The 21,655-nt window shown below is 35.8% G+C and overlaps 1 protein-coding gene across 1 annotated transcript in view; it reads left to right on the forward strand.

The window, feature by feature from the left end:
* Nucleotides 1-21,655, forward strand: part of LOC111873092 (transmembrane protein KIAA1109) — a 169,575-nt gene that overhangs the window by 50,616 nt on the left and 97,304 nt on the right. The window contains 12 exon segments of the mRNA XM_033754961.1: nucleotides 1,668-1,848; nucleotides 3,732-3,908; nucleotides 6,571-6,747; nucleotides 7,010-7,112; nucleotides 11,066-11,245; nucleotides 12,217-12,337; nucleotides 13,481-13,751; nucleotides 15,462-15,605; nucleotides 15,955-16,159; nucleotides 17,841-18,046; nucleotides 18,401-18,656; nucleotides 19,665-19,965. Of these exon segments, the coding sequence (XP_033610852.1) occupies nucleotides 1,668-1,848; nucleotides 3,732-3,908; nucleotides 6,571-6,747; nucleotides 7,010-7,112; nucleotides 11,066-11,245; nucleotides 12,217-12,337; nucleotides 13,481-13,751; nucleotides 15,462-15,605; nucleotides 15,955-16,159; nucleotides 17,841-18,046; nucleotides 18,401-18,656; nucleotides 19,665-19,965 (2,322 nt within the window).

The following is a 21,655-nucleotide window of genomic DNA, read 5'->3' on the forward strand; positions in this document are numbered from 1 at the left end:
GATTTATGGGCATGATTTGTATTACAGTCATGTCTTTCACTTCTTATTCATAAGTCAAATTTTAATTAAATTTTATTTTGGAGACCCTTACTTGAAATTTAACTTTAAGTATGAGTTTATTATGTTAACTGACACTTTTTTGACCAAAATAAATAACTATTAAATACACATCAACCTGAAACATGAGTAGGTTTTAGGTATGAGGTATAGTAGATATAAATAGCTATGGAAGATGTATATTATAATTAGTATTTTTTGTGCAGTGAGTGATTTTAGCAACTTCATAGAATTTAGTGTGGGTATTAATATTGTGGCATGTAGACTGGTTGCTAGGCAATGACTGGGAAACAGACAGACAGTGGTCATTACTAGGCAATGACCTGTAACGGCAACAGGGGAGCGGTGTTTTCTGTGTGGGCCATGCCGAGATGTTATAAGCAGGACAGTTAGTGACAATGGAGTGAAGAGTTGGTTGGTGAGCTAGTGAGTTAGTCAGAGAACTGCATTTCAGTCATTGTGAGCTGTTTCTGTTAGAAGCTGGCAGCTGAGGCTGGTGATAGTTTGGGGACCCAGAGGAAGGGGAGTGTCTGCTGTTGGAAGCTGCTACCAAGCAATGGCTAGTGGAGACATGTAACAGACTGAGAAGACCTAGTGTGTCCTATAGTGATTTGTATAGTGTGTAGAACAGTGGGAACATAATCTTTTAATTGTAGTTACAAGTTGTAAAAGTCCAGTAAATGCAATTACCAATCCAAACCCCATCTATAGTTAATCATACACATGACAATATACAGAAGCTGTAGTGTGCATTTTATAATCTTCTTTGGTTGGTATATGTACACAAATGACCATTTAAAATAATGTGCTCTGTGTATGTACGTGTGTGCACTTTTCCATTTTCATGCATGGATGTGCATATGGCGTGTGCATGAATCAGTGCCTATGATCATTTTAGAATCAGTTTGAAAAATTAGGCATGAATATAAGACCATTGATGTTATAATTTTTATATATTTTCGTCATTACCAGCATGGTTACCATGTGTTGATTTAGATTGAGGTATACTGTGTTGTGACATCATGTGATCTTGCAGGTGAGTACTGACATTTTGAAAGAGGTGGCTTCCTCCATATTCAGGCTTGAAGCGAATAGGTTAGATGTAACTAGGCTGTATAAAAGGACAACTTGGACAACAAAGGAGGCAGAAAAGTGCTGGCCCACGTATGCCCTCAGAGAGAGAGGAGGCAGATCTTTCGCCAGGCCAGTAGGAACAGTAAACAGGAAAGTATAAAAGAAATGAGAACTACCCTTTCTGTAGTCAGTGCAGATGGGAGAGTATGAAAAAACACCATTTTCAGAGGTACTATGGACTGAAAAGTTAGGAAAGTAGCTCTTTTTTAGGGCACTGAATAGGAGTTTTGTATCAGGATGAGGAAACTATCTTGTCTTTGGAGAGAATGTCCTTCCTCTTCAGACCTATTCAGGGAGAAATAATCTTCCCTGTTTATGTTGTTTGAATGGAGCTCCAAATATATCACCTCTCCTATGTCTTGATTTGTGCACTTTGAGGTCGTCATGCCATACTTTATATTTGATAGTTCTTTACTTTTCTCTTCATATTCCACATGAAGTAAATTGAACATGTTTTTTATATTTACATTTTGCAGGAAGAAGTTTTCTAGTGAATTAAGCATAATGCCAGGTGCTGTTCAGACATTGCCATCCACAGCAGCCACAAGTGCAGCTACATGTTCAGAAACACGTTCCCACCTCTCTAGTCATCGCAGTGATCATGAAATTCACACCCCAGAACATCGAAATCAGCAACTTGCTCGAAGCCCAGATGTGGTAAACCTTGCACTTTCTTTCTTGTTACCATGAAATTTTACTTTTATTACCATAAGGACAATTTCTTATCTGGTATAAAATGTAGCACTGTGTACCCTTCTCATTTTATTTTCTTTGAGTTTATTCACACTTGTATGTGTCCTTGTTATTACAGGCAATCTTGAATATGGCTCATTGTTTTCACTTATGCCATTTGTTTTTGAGGACTGGTTTGAATGAATGTTATAATTAAACTTTTATTAATTGTGTGGCACACTATTGTGTCTGCATACTCTCATTTCAGCTGGAAGTACATTTTAATATCACAGCACTACAATATTCCTTTATTTGAAGCCATCCTGTAGCAGCTATTGTCTATATTTTTCTCTGCTGCTGTATACAGACTTATATTATACTCTACTGGTATGTGTTGTTTATAAACATTCACCCCAGCAAGGTGGTTCTTAGCCTGAAAAGTTCAGGTTTCAGTGATGATCTGCCACTGTGATCATTCTGTCAGTATGCCATTCACACTTGTTTAAGGTCAGTGACCAATGATGATCTGCCACTGTGATCTTTCTGTCAGTATGCCATTCACACTTGTTTAAGGTCAGTGACCAATGATGATCTGCCACTGTGATCTTTCTGTCAGTATGCCATTCACGCTTGTTTGAGGTCCATCTCCAATATAGAGCCTCTGAGTGAGTCAGAAGGAAGTCAAAAATGAATAAATAGTTCCTTCATGTGTTTATAGTTGGGAGGCATTTGAACACAGGCTAATCTTTTACACTAGGGTGAAAGCAACCACAGTAACTAAGTTATCTCACCTGTTTGTATTAGAACAAAAGAATCATAATTTGTTACAGAAATGCTAATTTTTGGAACCCTAGTAGACATTATGTATTTACCATTTTCCTTTACTTAGCACTAGATAGTGTATTAGAAAGTTAATTGAGGGTTGCTGCACATTTGGTTTACTGTGCCATATTTTGAGAGCACAGAATTTGAAACATCATGTTAAATTAGATAACATGCTATTTTTTATGTCTTTTGGTTTATGTATAAAGCATGTTCAGTTATTAAATATATAATTGAGGATTATTAAGAATATTCTGAATGTGCACTTTTTGTCACCAGACCATAGTCAACTGAAAGGAGCCCTGTCTGACTCCTGAGTAAAAGTAGTTGAACACCCTGGATATAGACAAACATAGTGCCTGTATCGCATCTTCATACCTCATCCTCACCAATATTATTGCTGTTACAAATATGTTACCAAATGTACATGGTGAAGTTAACTGATGCTTATAATTATTATTATTATTATTGTCATCCACTGACATCTGTGCTAGGGTTGGCTGCTTTTTACAAATCCTTTTTTACTCTTCTTTGTCTTTCCACAAGCATTCATGTAATGTGGAATATATTTTAAGTTCTCTATGTAGTATATTTACATGGCATCTCTCATTTGAAGTGAGAGGCAACTGCATATTGAAGCAGGAGTCAGTAGGTCTTATATCATGCCAGATGCCCTGCTTACATAAGGTAGAGGTAAAAGTGTCCGAGTGCTTAACTAATTAAGCACTACATCATGAAGGTGTATGGGTTAGTGGATGTATAGATCAATGTTTTCTTGACCTCGGCACTAGCTGGAAGTGAGTGGTAAGCTTCATGCCTCAGCCGCTTTACCCCCAAAGAAAGAGACCCCAGGACCCATTGGATAAGAGATTGGGTGGACCCCAGAGCTGGTCTGGATGACCTGGAGAAGAGAAAATTCTTTATTCCACCAGGACTCCAACTCCAACCGCTCAATCATCGAGCCAATAGCTAGTCGCTATACTGACTATGCTCTCCCAGAATGTGTATGATACTTTAAATATGTAATATCTAATTTTGTATTGTAGAATGTGTCAGGAGGAGAGGATGACAAAAGAGGTGGAGGAATTCTAAATATGGCAACTCCACATAGAAGATATGGTAACATAGCTTCTTCCTCTCAGCAACGAGCTGCCAGCCCCCGTTACATGGCCTACAGTAATGAAGATAGTCTCACTGGATTTCATGATGTTTCTGAGGGACGGGTCAGTGAAATAACATTGTACGAAGATTGATACCTCAACCCTCAGACAGCGTCTGAGTATGGTGTGCCTCTCATGTTATGGTGCATCCAGCTGTCAGTTGAAGGCTGTGCAGGGCTTCCCTATACCACATATCAGAGACATATTACAGCAGTAGATTCTGACATTTTTGGTACATGTAGAACTTCTAGTATAAAATTCGAGTCAGCAGATAATAAATTTGTCAATAGCATTATAATATGCAGCTGGATTTGTTCCTTTGTTTATGTATGTGATTATTTTGTGTAACAGACACATGTGAAGTTTTAATTGTAACCAAGGTTTCTTTTTTGTCATAAGCACCATACCAAGATGTAAATAGCTGCTGCATGAATGTGATAGTGTATGATATTCTGTTATGATGGGGGTGGTAGTAATTTATTGAGTTGTTTGCATGTTACATTATCCTTCAAACTACAGAAATCAACGGTTTTGTGGAAATAGGATGAATGTAATGTTAAATATAGGGTGTAACATGTAACAGTGGAAAGCTACACACCATGGATTCTGTAACTAAAAGTAAGAAGAAAGAAATTCCTTACATAACTTCTGATGCTCCCTAACAGAGATAAATTTTTGAATGTAATGATACTAATGATACTCAAATATTTTCCTTGACTTTATTTCTAAATCAAAATTTATTTTTGTAGCTGTAAGAAGAAAAGTGATTTTTGTTTTACCAAGGATTGATATGCCATTTTTGTATTTTTATATGTTATGAGAATTACCTGCAATAATAATGCTGTGGAAAGCATTTGCTTATGATTATTACCTCCCTCTGAGAAGAGGTTAAAGTTACTAATATTGATGTCAGGAACATTTTTTCTTAATTTTAGTTGTAGAATCCATGGTGTGAATTTTTGTACTGTTGCATGGAACATCCTCTGTGTGAATGTGTGTATGTTGTGTGTGTCTGTGCATGTGTGAATACAAATATCTAGAACTGTGTTCCACCACTAAATAGTCTCAATACTCACATCATCACTAAATAAAGAACTAAGAAGAGAAAGAGGTAGAACTATGTTCATCTCATTCCTCATTTAACTGTAATGTATTCCTTTATTACGCTAATAACCCTTTCATATGAACACTTAGCCCTTTCTTAAATTTCATATTTGTTCCCTAAATTCTTATTTTTTTTTTTTTATGCATTTTAAAAAATCNCAGTCCCTTCTCCCTCCTTACATAGGATACTGCGCTTTCCAGACAGCCTTTTACATCCTTCTAACTTCCACAATCCTAATCACCACCACACCCATCCTCTTCTTTCAGCCTACTACAGCATGTCTTCTCTCCCTGATATTCTCTTTTTGTTAGTGTATTCAATCAATGAAGCCTTTATTTTATGTAGCCATATACTGTCTTCTGAATATCATTGTACCATATTTTAATTCCTTTGTATATCCTACCCCAGTTTTCCCGTTCCTCCCCATTGTTTGTCCAGCCTCTCTTCCCCAGTTTATCTTTAATCGTTATAAGTCCACTATGGCTTTTACTCCATGTCAGCAATATTCCCCTTTTGCCCACCATGGAGTTTTAAGGCAGAGCTTATATCACATCATGTTATATGGCCTTGTGTCAATTATGTTAGTGTCTAATAATAGAAAATAATATCATTGAATTCCAGAGAGACAACTACACAAACTTCATAAATTTTGTCATATGGCCCCTTGCTTTTTATCTGCAGGGCCATTCTGTCAGAGGAGAACCAAAATTAATATTTGTACAAGATCTAAAAATTAAATAATAAGACTGGCAACCTTGTGAAGTGTTAGTCAGTACGTGGTTCATGGTGCATGCTGGATGTATGTTGTGTGTCTGAACTCTACACAATAGGAATCTTATATTGACAAGTCCAGCTGAGCGCAGAGCTCTTGTGCTTTAACTGAAGTAGTATTTGGACAGCTCATAACAGAAACGAGTGATGAACATTTTGAATGAAGGATCAGCAAGAAATTCATGTACAGACTTGGAAAAGAACCAACCATGTCTATGAAATGTTAAAGCAAGTGTATGGAAAAAATTTTTGCCAAAGCATTGAGCGTGGAAGAAGTTGGCCTGCTATGGCTTGTAACATGAGTGGAGGATGTGTAACATGACTTTCTGGCTTGACATGCAAAGTACTTATGTTGGCTGTTGTAGGAAACTGGTATGTCCTGTTTGCCACGACAAATATCAGCAAGAAAAGGAAGGTTACATTAGTTCTGTATTACTGTTGTCCAGAAACTCAGGCTTCATGATATGCAAAAAAGAATGGCATGCTCTCAGTGGTGTCAAACATTTATTGCCTAAATCTCCAACATCTTGTACATGATGTTTGCTGATGAAGCTTAGTTCAACCTGCTGCTTTCTTAGACATCCTTTCCAATTAACTAGTGACGGATCCTCCTACCATTCAATGCCATATGGTCTGAGCTACTGACAGCCTTGATATAAATGTACCTCATTGCATAAGATGATCAGGTTTGACATGTTTATCAAAATACATTTAAGAACATAAATGGTAACTTTGCTTTTGTCTTGATGGCCACATTCAGAGGCATCTAGAATGTGAAGTAAATGTTTTATGAAACAGCTGTAATTTTACAAATAAGTAGCAACTGCTGTGTGATTGTGGATATTACAGAATCAAGATGGAATACTCCTGGATTCATCTGACACACACTCTGTATCCAGTACATCATTCATCTCAGCTGTCTCATCACAGGAGGACATGGCATTAGTTAACCTGCACATGCAGGTTAATAAACCCATCATAGACTCTCCATTGCTTATGTCCAGCTATGTAAATCATCTTTCACAGGTAAGTATTAATAACAGCTGTCCATAAAATCAGGAAATCTCTCAATCAGACAAATATTTACCAACTGGCCAGAAGACTGTTATGATTAAGTGATTTAGTTAGCTCAAAGGTAATCCCCCCCCTGATATGTGTAGTATCTGCTATGCAATGTAATAAACTTATGGTAAGGAACAAGAAGCCAGGGCCCACATGTCAAATTTCCATATCTTGTTAGGTGTTGTACCATCCTATTCTATTGAAATATAAATTGTAATTCTTTCAGGTAAACTGCAACAATTGGACACAGTCTTCTCTCCCTTCAGGCTGTGATGCATTCAGAATCTCTCTTTTTCACCGTACTGAAGAGGGTAGACTTGTATACATTGGTATGTATTGTCTAGCCGATATAAAGTGGAACTATGTTGTCATGGTTAATGTCATTACAGCATATTTCACATGAACTTATGTTTCAAATTGATGCATGTTATAGTGGGGTAAGGTGGCGATGCTAAGGAAGTTTATCAAATTATAGCACAAATGTATGAAAATGATTACTTTTATATCTGTAGGTTCAGTTATTGAACTAAGAACATAATGTACAGGAACTCATACTGTGTCTACTTTTCCAGGAAAATATATTTAATAACATGTTGCATTCTTTTCAGCTTACCCACACCCTGGGTAAGTTGACAAACCAAGTAGATGATTCAGCAGTTGCAGTACGCTTTGTCACTGTACCACATGGAGTACAGCAATAGTGTTCTATTCTTTCTAACTGCCCCAGTTGCTTTTCTTTCATAAGTACATGGAATTTTATCAGTTCTTCAAAGCAAACATTGAATATAATTAGAAGCAGTATATTGCTTGGAGTAAGGCAGATTCATTGTCTTACCCTGTCACATGTAACCTAAAACAGTGCACAAACTTAAGATACATCTTTTAAGCCCCACAAATAATTTATTGTGGAAATATAATCCAAATATATGCTGTGGATAATGTACAAAATATAATTAAATTCAGGATTGGTTTCCATGAATAAATCTTATGTAACAACAAGGAAAAATTATATAAAGACTGGAATATATCGCCTTATCTGGCGTGTGGTAGTGTAGTTGGTTGAGGCACTATGCTACAAGCTGGTAGGTTGTCAGTTGGCGTCCTGGATGAGGTGGATTTTTTTTGATTGACCTAATCCTTCCTGCTACATTATGGCCCTGGGGTCGACTCAGCCATAAAAGAAATGAGTACCACATATCTTCCTGGGGTGTAAAGGGTGGCTGTTGCATAAGGCTGACAACCTTACCACCATCTGTGAGCCCGATTATCTAGAGAAAATGTGGGAGCCTCAATGTCTCACAACCCTGTGGGCTTTCACGGCCTGTTACAAGTATATCTTATCTTCACTGCAGCCGCTAATCAGAGTAGAATTGTCATGGACTCTTTTCACGTGTTGTAACTTGTTTCATCTTGTAAATTACTATTGTCAGCTGCTATCATAGTGTCAGTATTCAAAGTAAAGGTAATTTGTCATCTTATCCACTTCATCATCTTACCCAGCTTTCCCATATATAATGTACAGATTTGTTAGTTTTACATGCTTCATTGTATCATGAATTAGCTATTAAGTATACATATGATCAGTAAGATTAGGCAGGCTGAAATTCAGATAGCTAAATCATTAGATCTGAAACCTACTTCTTTTGAGGCTGGAATTGCAATGGAAAAGTTTCCAAGGTATAAATGTCTGGGTATTGATAGTACCAAGGTTAAGAATGGTGTAGCTATATTTCTGTTCTTCCATGGCACAGTTCTTGATTATATAATTAAGTACTGGAGTAAATTTACTGTAGGTGTTGATAAAATTCTAGCAGTATTGATCTAAAAAGAAATAAAACATGTGTGACTACCATAAACTTAAGTCATTTTGTTTGGAATAGGGAAGAATTGTTAGTAGAATAAATGTTATTCTAGTACCTATGCACAGAAAGGGTGTTTACAACTGCAGTGACTGGTAGATCATATCAGTCTTGTCTTAACATTCTTTTTTCCTGTTTAGACAGAATTATTTGGAATTGTCATAATCTCTTTGGACAGAATACATATTTTGCTGATTAGATATTCTGCATTTGTAGATACTGGGGGAAAAAGTGTGAATACAACTAGGGAGAGAAGTACTGTGCAACATTTTTATTAAAGTTGTTGTAACTGTCATATTAGTTATTGTAATTAAATATGTTCAACTAAAATGTAGAGTAAAGTTTGTATAGGTGAACATTCTCAATGCATTTTGTATTCAGAATTATCTAAAAAGGTGCTTTAATTCCATTGTTTTTCAACTTAGCTTTCAAATATGCCACCAGGATGGTAAAAAAATTCACAGGAGATGGAGTTGAATAGGACACATCACCTTCACTTCTATGCAGATATTAATTTATTGATTAAAATATAAATACCGTAACAAAGGTACACAGAATCTTTGTTACACACTACAATGGATGTTAATCTAGAAGTAAACACAAAGAAAACTGAATGTATATATGTGCATAATTTTAGAAATTTTAAAATATTCTTAAAAGTTTTTCATAAAACAGTCTTACATATAGAAAAATATCATACATTACAAACATTACTTCTTCTGGCTTATTTTGGACTTCATCCATCGTCTAGTATGTAAAAGACAAAAGACCAAGACTTTCGGAGACTGGATCTGTCTCCGTCTTCAGGTGGGTAGGAAGGATAAACCTACTCACTTGGGCCCGTTAGCAAGAGCTAGTCTCAATCACTGGTCCAGTGACATTATTTGACCTTGTTTGACATTCTTTGGTAACATTTGACCTTTTTGACATTATTTGACCTTGTCTGACCATTCATTTATTTGACCTTTTTGACCTTAGGTGAACTTTTTGACATTGTTTGACATTCTGTGGCATCATTTGACCTTTTTGACATTATTTGACCTTGTCTGACCATTCGTTTATTTGACCTTTTTGACCTTAGGTGAACTTTTTGACATTGTTTGACATTCTGTGGCATCATTTGACCTTTTTGACATTATTTGACCTTGTCTGACCATTCGTTTATTTGACCTTTTTGACCTTAGGTGAACTTTTTGACATTTGACCTTGTTTAAACTCATTTGACCTTTTTGGCCTTAGGTGACCTTTTTGACATTATTTCACATAACCTAACCTACCCTAACAACCTAACAAACCTAACCTCATCTAATTTTTACCTTCATTCCATTATCTGACCTTTTTGACCTTATGTGAACTTGTTTGACCTCATTAGACCTTGTTTGACATTATTTGTCATCATTTGACCTATTTGATATTATTTGACCGTGTTTGACCTTCATTCGGTTATTTGACCTTTTTGACCTTAGGTGAACTTCTTGGCATTATTTGACCTTGTTTGACCTTCATTTGGTTATTTGAACTTTTCGACCTTAGATGAACTTTTGACATTTTTTGACCTTGTTTGACCTTCATTCGGTTAACTTTTTGTCCTTAGGTGAACTTTTTACATTATTTGACCTAACCTAACCTACCCTAACTTAAACTAGCCTAACCTACCCTAACCTAATCTAACCAGCATAACCTAACCTACCCTAGCCTAACTTAACCTAACCTAATCTAACCAACCTAACCTAACCTCAACCTAACCTCACCTAATCTTTGTCCTTAATTCCGTTATTTGACCTGTTTGATCTTAAGCGAACTTTTTGACGTACGACCTTGTTTGACATTCTTTGGCATCATTTGACCTTTTTGTCATTATTTGACCTTGTTTTATCTTCATTCGGTTATTTGGCCTTTTTGACCTTAGGTGAACTTTTTGACATTATTTGACCTAACCTAACCAGTGATTGAGACTAACTCTTTCTAATGGGCCCAACTGAGTAGATTTATCCTTCCCTACCCACCTGAAGACGGAGACAGATCCAATCTCCGAAACGTCATGTTCTTTTGTGTTTTACATACTGGACGATGGACGAAGTCCAAAATGAGCCAAAGGAAGTACAGTATATCCCATTGTCAGAATCCTTTCAAGTCTATTACAAACATTGTGTATTAAAATTCTTTATGCCGTTCAGTGATTCATGTTTCAAACCCATATCTGGTTGGTAGCATGTTGAATAGACCATGAGGATGTACATTAAGAGAATCCATTGACTTTAAACTAAAACAAAGAAGATATAATTTTGTGATAATTAAATTAAATTATATAGTGAATCTGTTAATGAAGATATTTACTGTTTTTTGGTAATTAATGAAGATTTTATCTGATGATGTGAAATATATTCAGATTGATGTCATGGTTAGATGTTTACTGTTTTCAGGTGGACGGTACAGTCCTAGATTTGAAACATTAACAGAAGGCTTTACATCTTTGAAGATGATTACAAGGACCATTGGTGAACATCATGCAACACCTCCACCATCAAGTAAAACTCCCACCCATCCTTATGCCTGGGATGCCACGGCTCTTTCAGGCTCTGAATCAGATGATCTAGAGACAGGTTGGAACACTACAAAGAATAGCGCTTGCTAGTCAGTGTATTGATGTACTTTTATATTGTCATGTATTTATGGAATCCATTATGCAGACAGAGATGTTGCTGAAATGTAAAATTAATCCTCCCATGAAAGATTTTCATGAGAAGGAAATTCATTTATTTGAAATATTGATGGTAACTTAGAAATTTGGTCCTCATTGTAGTTACCATTCTGTTTTTGGAACATAGATATTCCTGAAAACCATAGAAGTCCAAAAAGTGTTGTTTATTGAAATAAATTCCACTGTTTAAAAAAAATAGTATCTTGCCATACAGGATGTTATACACTTTGTGTTTTTGTGTTATAACCCCTGAACTACCCTGAAATTCACAACACAGTCATTTGTCATAACAAGCTTACGTAGCTTCTTTCATTGAGAAAACATGGTTGTTTTGCATTGTGTATTTTTTTACATTTCTCTTAGTGTGCTCTAAGGGTGGTAATACAATCATCTTAACACAAGAAAATCTACTGTCATAATAAATATGTTGTTACCAATGAGTACCAGGAATTAAATAATTTTCCTTGGGAGTAAAGCACGGCCGGCGTGTAAGGCTGACAACCTTACCGCCATCTTTGAGCCGATTGTCTAGATAATGTGGGACCCTCAACATCTCACAACCCTATAGGCCTTCATGGCCAGTTACAGGGATAGCTTTACTTTTTTTACTTTTACTTTTCCAACGTTAATATATGATTACGAAGTCAATGAAATGCTGAAAATTGCATTTAGTTGTTTTCTTGAAATATCATCATCTTTATGTTCTTATTTTCTCTCTTTTATCAGGCATATTTTTGTAAATGTTGCCAGTGGTACCTGTTGATTTTGTATGTTCTGTAGCGTAGTACTGGTTCAATATAACACTTTATGGATTACAGTTTTAAGTAGAATTTGAAGACAAATAATTAGTTGTTTTTGTGTATGTTTGTCTAGGCTGTGAAGAGGAACTGCTGTCACTTCAGAATGAATATGGCACAAGAACTACAGTGATATTAAAACTCAAAGGAGATTTGGACATAATGCTGAGTCCACTTGTCCTAGAATCATTGCAAAGGTATGTGGAAAAAATAAAGCATTTTTCTGTAGCAGCTAGATTTATTGATGTATGCCAGAAGAATGTTGTGAAAGCAGAATGATTTTCAGAACATGGTACAGTGGAATTCTATTTCAACAAGAATTCATAACAGTGTGAAAAACTAATGCTGTAACGCCACTATTTATAGGCAGTTTAGATCCTGGGTGTGTGTAAATCTTCTGAAACATGAAGCAGTGAATCCATTAAAACTGGATATATCCCCTAAAATACAATGAACAAGAGGAATTTAAGTTAAATTGTTTTGAGGAAGTAGCTTATTTAAATGTCAAGGCAGAGATTTTGGTAATTTTGGAATTTTTGTCTTTGAGGCAACTGCCAGCTAAAGTTGATGAGGTTTGAAAATATTGTTGGATTAAATTTTGCTTAGAAGTGCTAATATTACATTTCATCACAATCTGATGTTTTATTTTTCATTTATTTCATGTCGTGTAGCATAATAGTTTACTACTACTACTACTACTACATACCATCACTACCACTACTAACACTGCTACTACCACCACCACCAACAACAACAACAACAACAACAACAACTACAACTACAATATTAAAACCCTGAAATTAATTCATAATTGATGCTAATACCAAACACCACCGTTGGACATTATCATAATCCAGTTCATCCATGTCTCCTTTTCATAACTTCTCCCCAAGGCCCAGCCTTATGTTATTTTCCCATATTCTTCTTGTGTAGTAAGTGGTCACTTTCAAAGAGGTTTGGTGCGAAGTAGTAGTATTCCTAAGTGTAATTTTTGTTTTTCAGGAAGTGTCAGGCATCCTTGTTAGTTCATATGGTTCGGATGTTTATTTTAAGTGATCTCTCATAAAAGCCTGGACATTTTCTCATATAATTCATGTAGTATAGTAGTCTTCTTCTTCAGCGTGAATCAGCATAAAATATGAACTAATTTTAGTTAAATCAAATTTTATGAAAGTCCTTATAGAGTTTTTTCTTTCTTTCTTTACTGACAGGTGCTGCTAATTTTTATTCTTCTTTGAACTTACAAGATCAGAACAATATTATATATTCTGGTAGTAATAAAGAATTTAAGCTGTTTGTATACCGAATAACTTGTGTTTAATGCTCTACATTGTCTCCAGATTTATTGATGCTGTAACCCCAACTTTGGCCAGCTTACATCCCTTGACTGTATTAAATCACCTTCATGCTGAATGCATCTCTCAAGTCGAGGCTGCGAATATCCTGAAACGTGACCAGTCATTGTCATACTTAAGTCAATTCCAAGCAAGTAGCAAACGCAGTACAGCTGAGCGAAATGTCAATTCCCCCACTGGCCAAGGGTTATTGCAAGCAAATGTGTATGAGGAATCTGTTTCCACTCAAACTCAAGGAACCATTATGCTTCCAAAGGTATGTAACACTGCTACTTGGAACAAATAAGTAGTCTGAATCATTCTGCAGTGATACCCATTTAAAACACTATTGGTTGAGATATTTCCCCTCCTTAAATCTAAAAATAATTTGTTTGCAGAATTTTCCCATATGTTTTATGTGTATTTTACCCTTTTTTAACACACTTCCTATTGAATAGGATTTCCCACCTAAAAATCATGTAACAGATATCACAGAACTGGTGTTTCACTAACTTAATACATTTGTATATCAAAATTATTTAGCTTCCCAAATTTGACTTCTTACTTCAGTTTCTCATGTTTTCATTTCCTTCAAATGTGCTGTGATGAGGTGATGCTGTGGCTTAAGTCTTCAGGGTAAATTCTTGGTAGGTGTGGTTCACAAGGCAACGCTTCCCATTCTGTTATCTCTTTCACATCAGTGAAGTGTGTTGGTTTTAGAGGTAATCTTTATCACTGTCATTCATAGAATTGTTAATTACCAGTTTAAAGTGTCTGGACATATTTTACATGTAATAACCAGTAACAAAGGACAGGAATGAATCAGTACTGGATGTAAGAATCAGTTAGTATGTGGTAAGTTTACTTTCATAGAGTTTTATTAAGAAGAGCTTGTCAAATTTTATCCCTACATTTCCCAATTACTATGTTTTTATTACTGGAGTACTATTATGTTCATACTACGATAACTTACAAATTGTTTTAGTTATGTTAAGTAATGTGCATGTTGACACTTACTTTCTTATGTACTTTCTGATGTGTATGACTATATGTATGTTGTACTGCTTTATTTGTGACTATTTCCACATCCTATGAAATTGTTTTCTTTATGGATTTATGGAAAGTGAATAAATGAATGAATGAACAAGAAACTTTTCTCTTGTTAACAATAATGGCTCAAAAATCACAGTGCTTCTTATACATTAAAGCATCTTATATGTGGGAAGTGACAATGAAGGCAGGTAAAAATATTGGAATATTGGTTAACTCATTTGTTATTTTAGATTACTTCATGTTAAGCTAAATAACTCAACAATTAAGCCAATATGTGAAAGTAACATTAGCCCCATACATTATATGATCTGTTGAACCATCAAGAAATGAATGACTCTCTAACAGATGTCAGTAGAAGATATGAATAAAATACTTAGTTTAGGGTTTAGGTCATGAAGAGTTAAAATTCTCATTCTGTTTTTACCTTGGCCTTTTCTACACCTTGTCAAAGCTTGGCATGTGTTTCCTTTTTTCATATCCCATCTATATGTCAAACTCATTACAGACCATATACATTTTCAGACAAGCTTGCCATTGTTGTTTTAAAATACATATATTTAATGACACTGTCAGCATCTTGGACTGTATACTGTTGAATGATAGGATGCTTGGTGAAGATTGAATCAGAAAGGATTTGGAAGGAAGTGGTCATTCCCTAATTGAGGTACTGTCCTGGAATGTTCCCAGAGTGACTGAGGAATACCACCAGAAAGCTCAGTCTGGATAGCGAGTTTCCTGGCAGAGATTCAAAGTTCACGAATTTCAAGACATGCCACAGTTCCAAAAATGTCTTTTCCTCTGCAAACTGTTGTATCACTTGTAAGGTGATGCCTTATTTTTGTAATTACAAACAAGTCTTATTTTATAATCAAGTAAATACAATACATAATCTTTATTCACATTTGCATTTTTTTTCTTTCTTTTTTCTTCACAGGTGAACATAACGGTGCTCCAAGCCTCCGTTGTGGAAGAAATTATATCTTTTTCAGCATTAGACAATATTCGAGATTTGACTTGCGTTTCATTGTTTGCTATGTGTTTTGATGCCGTTACAGCAAGGTTCCACTGTTCTAAACAAGTATGTACCTTATAACTTAACTTTAGCTTTACTAAACTGAGTTTGTTTGGCCCATGTCATATAAAAATAAAATGCTCAGACTTGGCATCAGTGAAGCCATTGCCACAGATTTTTAAGTAATTAATAATTAGATTGGATGACACTATTGAAATGGATCTTAAAGAAACAGGGTAGAATGGTGTAGGGAACAGTGGTGGGCTCTTGTCAGTACTGTAATGAACATTCAGGTTCATTGGAAGGTGGGGATTCTTTAGCAGCTGCTGCTGCTAAATAAAGACTCTGCTCAACAGAATTAGTTAGTTAATAATAAGTAACTAATTATAATTGTAATTGGTGTTTACTTTTCAAGGTTCGTGAAGTTGTGCAGACATTCCATCACCCAACTGTCCTTCCTAGCGGACATAAGAAATCTAGTGGAAGCGGTAAAACAGGTAAACCCTTCCTCCTTGGACATCAGGCAACACCAGGAACCACAGATATGCCAGGTGTAGAACCAGTATACATAGAAACATCAGAGAAGCAGCAAGAAGAAATGGTCTTCACTCTTAATATTAGTAAGTTAAAATCATTTACTTTTCGTTCAGGGCTTTCAATTAAGTGACTCTGTAACTAACTGACTAACCAACTCTCTGGCAATGAAACCTTGAGGGTCGGCACTGTTAATACCAAATCCTGACATGGTACAAGACTCTGAGGCATTTCCATCATCCACGTCTTGTACTATTACTCTATTTCCCTAAGATCCAAGTTAATATTTTTTATGCATTTCTGAACTCCCATAACCGAGTTGCATGTTTAATCCATTTTAACTTCCAGGATTTTCTTTCCAAAAAAAAAGAAAACAGTAAATACAAACCACAAATGTCCCATTAGGTCTAGTTGTTTTCCTGAGTGCTTTGTTGTAAGTGTTTACTTCAGTTTATGTTCTTCCTAAATATTGGAGAGCAAATTTCTGAATCACACAACAAATGACAATATTGTTTTGTATATTTTGATTTTCAGTGATTTGTAAAATATATGGAAATACAATTTTTGAACTCTTGAATAACAACTCTTTTTTAAATTTATTTTACTCTGAATATCATTGTGAACTGTATTTCTATTTGTTTTTAAACACACCCTTTTGTAAGTTATAATGCAGCTTTCATACCTTATAGGTTGTACAAGGTATGATATATAAATTGGAATGACAAACAAAAATGAATTTGCACATGTAACAGTTATCTAGGGCCGTGCCATAGCTCAAGCGGTTAGTCACTGGCTTCTCACCATGGTGGCCCGAGTTCGATCCCATGTCTGGTCAAGTTGGATTTGTGGTGGACAGATTGGCACTGGGGCAGGTTTTCTCTGAGTACTTCGGTTTCCCCTGCCAATCTTCATTCCACCAAATTCTCCATCATCATAATCACCCGGGGCAAGCTCCAGTAGGCCAATCAGTGGGTGCTGTGCCGAATGGACCCAGTTGAACTCCACCCCACACTAAGTGAATTTAAAAAAATGTACTTTTAACAGTTATCTAAGAGCAGGCACAAACCTCAAAGGCCAGAAGTTGGGTTCAGGATTGTTCAAATCCAATGCAAATTATTCTTCCTTCCATCTTCAGCCATCATGTCTGACAAAATCAAAATCAAATGTAGGGATTTTCAGATCTCACTATGCAGGTTCATAAGAGAGGTTTGCCTGCCTGGCTGTTTATCTATCTCTGTCTCTCAGTCATTTTGCTGTTGTTTCATCTGAAACTATTGGTCAGTTTAGGTGAGAATTTATATTGGGGAAGTATGTACATGAACCTATTGGTTGAATTTACTTTTGGCAAGAACTAAACTGATGAATTTTTTGATTACAGGGTTAAAAAGATTGATAATTGATTTCATTGGGATTATATACATAAGTAATGAAAAGTTAAATTACAAATTTTATAATTTTTAAATTATGTTTACATAAATATTTTAACACATATTATATTTTTTGTAATTATTATATTTAATTGTTATATTGGACTATTGTCTATATCCTGAGTCTTATGACCTTGTAAAGGATTTTTGACATGTAAATAAATGATAATGATAATGATAATATAGCCTATATTTTAGGTGTAGCTGAGATTGATCATTTCTCTTACAGATAGTTCTTCATACAGTGAATATGTACATTACCTTAAAACATGTATATCATTAACCTGATGTAAGCAGGATACACTCTTGTAATGAAAATAATGCTTGTTTGTTAATACAGGCAAAATTCATGCACAGCTGCGTCGCTTGAAAAATGAGAGTTCAGTTCTGAAGGATGCTGTGATCACAGCAATACCAAGTCATTATTCACGTGTATTTTTCACTTGTGCTAGAGTAACTTCTCCCATGCGAGGAGTTGACTTCTATGCTCAACAGCATCAGCAGCAGCAGCAGCAGCAGGTTCAACCTCAATCTATTGACAGTGGAGTGAGTTCTTGCCATAGCCTTCTTTTGTAAGGTGGTGCTGTAAATTTCCTGAAACAACGAAAATTCTCATTTGAACATGTGTAATGTCCAGAATGTTATTATTTGTAATGTATATTGTAGTTTGTAGTAGGGTGTTTTATGGGTGATTTTATGGCAGGCCTAGCCAAGAAATGGGGTGTGCCTCCCAGTCATCTCCCTGAATAGGGAGTAAATGCAGCTGCAATAAAAAATTAATAAATTTTCACTAGATACAGTTATTTCACCAATCATTTTTGCACGAAGGATGAATGTTTTCTCTTTCTCATAATTTTAGTCTTATAATTATTTAATCTGTCTCTGTGATAATTTTTTCAGATTCGCCATGTTGGGAATCCTCACAGCAGTGATGAGTCTGCTAACTCTGTTGATGAGAAGCTTGGATTCATAATGTTTGAATGTGGACTTGAAGGCGTATCACTCAAAGTTGTCAAAAGATCCCAGTTTGAGAAGGGTGAAAATGGCAATGAAGGAAAGACAGAGACAGAGCAACTTGAGACAGAAGCTGGTCACACCGATACAGTGAGATCACAAGATGAACTGGAGCAACAACCAGCAGCGAACACAACATCAGGTAGGTTGAGTGGCCTTTTTATGATATTAAAGTAATTACTTATTTTGGGATAACTATTTTAAATATTGATGTACTTGAAAGCTTCACCTATGCGGTTTATCACCTTCCAAGACTATTTTTCACTTTTCACATAATTTCTTCTGTATTTGTTTCTGTAGTTTTGAGTACCATGTTAATCTGTAGGTCCTCTCTTCCAGCCTCCTTTCTCACAGTTGTCACATCATTAAGAGTAGCCTAATCTATATCATGTTTGTTCCCATTGTAGAAATGGATTTCTTCACCCAAGTAGATAAAGACCAGCAAGGTTGCCAGTGCAGTATAAAACTAGTTTTAACCTTCTTATTGTGTTGCGTCTCTTTCCTTTGGAATAGCACTGCCAAACCAGTCCATTTTTTTTTTTATTGCATTACCTGTGCTAAGGCTTTTTCTTGGTCTCTCTCTCTCCTGGTTATTCTATCACTGATGTTTCCTAGTAACTTCGAAACATGCCTTCATTGTATTTGAAACCCTTGTGATTCATGCAATGGTGGTATAAAATGACCTTCCATGATCTGAGTATTTTCTGTCTCCATACTTCACCATATTATACAAATCTATGATGACTTCAAGTATCTGAGAGTGATAAGAAGAAAAAAATGTGTTTTTGTGTGTGCTTTCACATGTGTGTATGGGTATGTGTATATGTACGTACATATAAAATAACCAAGAGTCTGTCCATCAGTTTTCCAATCTGTGGATCAGTATCTTTGACAAATAATTTTGAAGGCCAAGAAATATTATTGTCAGACCTTCACAGCTACCATGGTAATGTGAGGAAAAAGTCCTCAGTTGTATACCGTTGACAGATTTCCCCTGCTTTAGTTGTTGCTCAGCCTGTTGGATAGAATAATATGTTGATGTTTTCTGCAAAGGTGGTTGATAGGATGTAAATGTTGACAGAGTCTGTTAATGAATATGATCTTTTGCTATATCCAGTAGAAACCTAATAAATACAAATTCATGTTACAGGTCTAACTCAGCTAGATAATGGTGCAGCTTCATCTACTGCAGCAACAGCAACAAAACTTGCTGCTGAGAGTACATGTGTGAATGCAGTTACAGCTGAAAGCAGCAGTGAGCTTGGTACCAGAGCTACGACCACAAACAATGCCAAAATTCCAGGAACCAGCACTACAGCTGCTACAGGCAACCAGGCAACTGAAGAGGGACGTGGTAATACCTCATCTTGTGTCATTGAACTGCGTACAGTTTGGTTTAATTTTGCAGCACCACCACATGCGCCTATCACCAGGAAAATTGATTTCACTAGGTAACTCTTAATTGTTATTTATTTTTTGAAATAGTTGTATCTCTGTGAAGTTCATTATTTTCCCACTGAGTTGTCTGTAATAGGCATTTCAGTGGTTACGAGTTTCATAGATGCTCTGTGAGAAACAGACAGAACTATAAATGATATAACCTCCGTCTCAAGTGCAAACAATATATTCTTGTGTCTTTAATCTTGCTCCCTACACTACATGTTTCGGCCTCAGACGGCCATCATCAGGTGTATAACACTCACGTCGCTGTCACACTGCACCCAGTTCAAAATTTAACATCTAAAACACTCTCCCTGTCATTATCAACTTCTACTTCGTTGATAGCTGTCCACCCGTAGATTACTTCACACACGTTAATTTTGTGTTTGTTGTAATAGCACCATAATAAAATCTTTAGTTCTAATTTTAAACTTTTAAATTCTTGTCCAAATTTTAAAATTTTTAAATTGTTAGGGTTATTCGCCCTGTGTTTGAAGTGCTGCAGCGGCTAGTTCTTGTTTCCACACTGTATAGGTGTTATCCTGTGTGGTCTTTCTGTGTGCGTGCCGCTGCTATTCTTTACTACGTGTGCAGACGTAGTAAAGAATAGCAGCGGCACGCACACAGAAAGACCACACAGGATAACACCTATACAGTGTGGAAACAAGAACTAGCCGCTGCAGCACTTCAAACACAGGGCGAATAACCCTAACAATTTTAAAATTTTAAAATTTGGACAAGAATTTAAAAGTTTAAAATTAGAACTAAAGATTTTATTATGGTGCTATTACAATAAACACAAAATTAACGTGTGTGAAGTAATCTACGGGTGGACAGCTATCAACGAAGTAGAAGTTGATAATGACAGGGAGAGTGTTTTAGATGTTAAATTTTGAACTGGGTGCAGTGTGACAGCGACGTGAGTGTTATACACCTGATGATGGCCGTCTGAGGCCGAAACATGTAGTGTAGGGAGCAAGATCAAAGACACAAGAATATATTGTTTGCACTTGAGACGGAGGTTATATCATTTATCGTATGGAGTGCAACAGGATGCTTAAATATAATATTGTAAACAGTCAGAACTGTTCAGCAAAGATTTAAATTAACTAGTCAGAACATTTTCTGTAAAATAAACCTTCATTGGATTAATCTGCACCAACAGCAGCAGAAAGGTTGATTGCAGAGGTGGGTAAAAGATATTGAGACTGTGCCTTCTATGTGCACTTACATTATAAGTATAAATTATATTTACAAATATAATTTAATTAATCATAAGGTTAAATTAATGTTACAGAAAGGGACACTTTTCAGCTATATTTATTTTTAATGATTCAAGGACATGCCTAACTTGACGCAATGCTGTGCATGGTTGATATGCAGAGAAAGTGATTGCACAGTAGCGTGTTGTCTCTGGCAAGATAGATGGAAGTCATCATAGGGAACTTAGTTGGGCTTTGTGTGCACAGTATTCTCTGGCTTTATGAAATATTAATACGTCTTTTATGTTAAAAATGTATTCGTTTTTGTGTTCCAAATCGCTGATTTTAAAGTGTATCAACAGTAAACTTAATTTAACATGGCTTGCTTCGAACAAGATGCAAGTCAAAAGTAAATTTCAAGTTTTCTTAGAGGTATTGATGTACAGATATTACTTTTGCTGTTGTGGAAGAAAAAGTAATGTATTTAATATACATAATA

This window comes from Cryptotermes secundus, unplaced genomic scaffold (genome assembly GCF_002891405.2).
Source record: "Cryptotermes secundus unplaced genomic scaffold, Csec_1.0 scaffold120, whole genome shotgun sequence".
In the NCBI taxonomy this organism is placed as follows: domain Eukaryota; kingdom Metazoa; phylum Arthropoda; class Insecta; order Blattodea; family Kalotermitidae; genus Cryptotermes; species Cryptotermes secundus.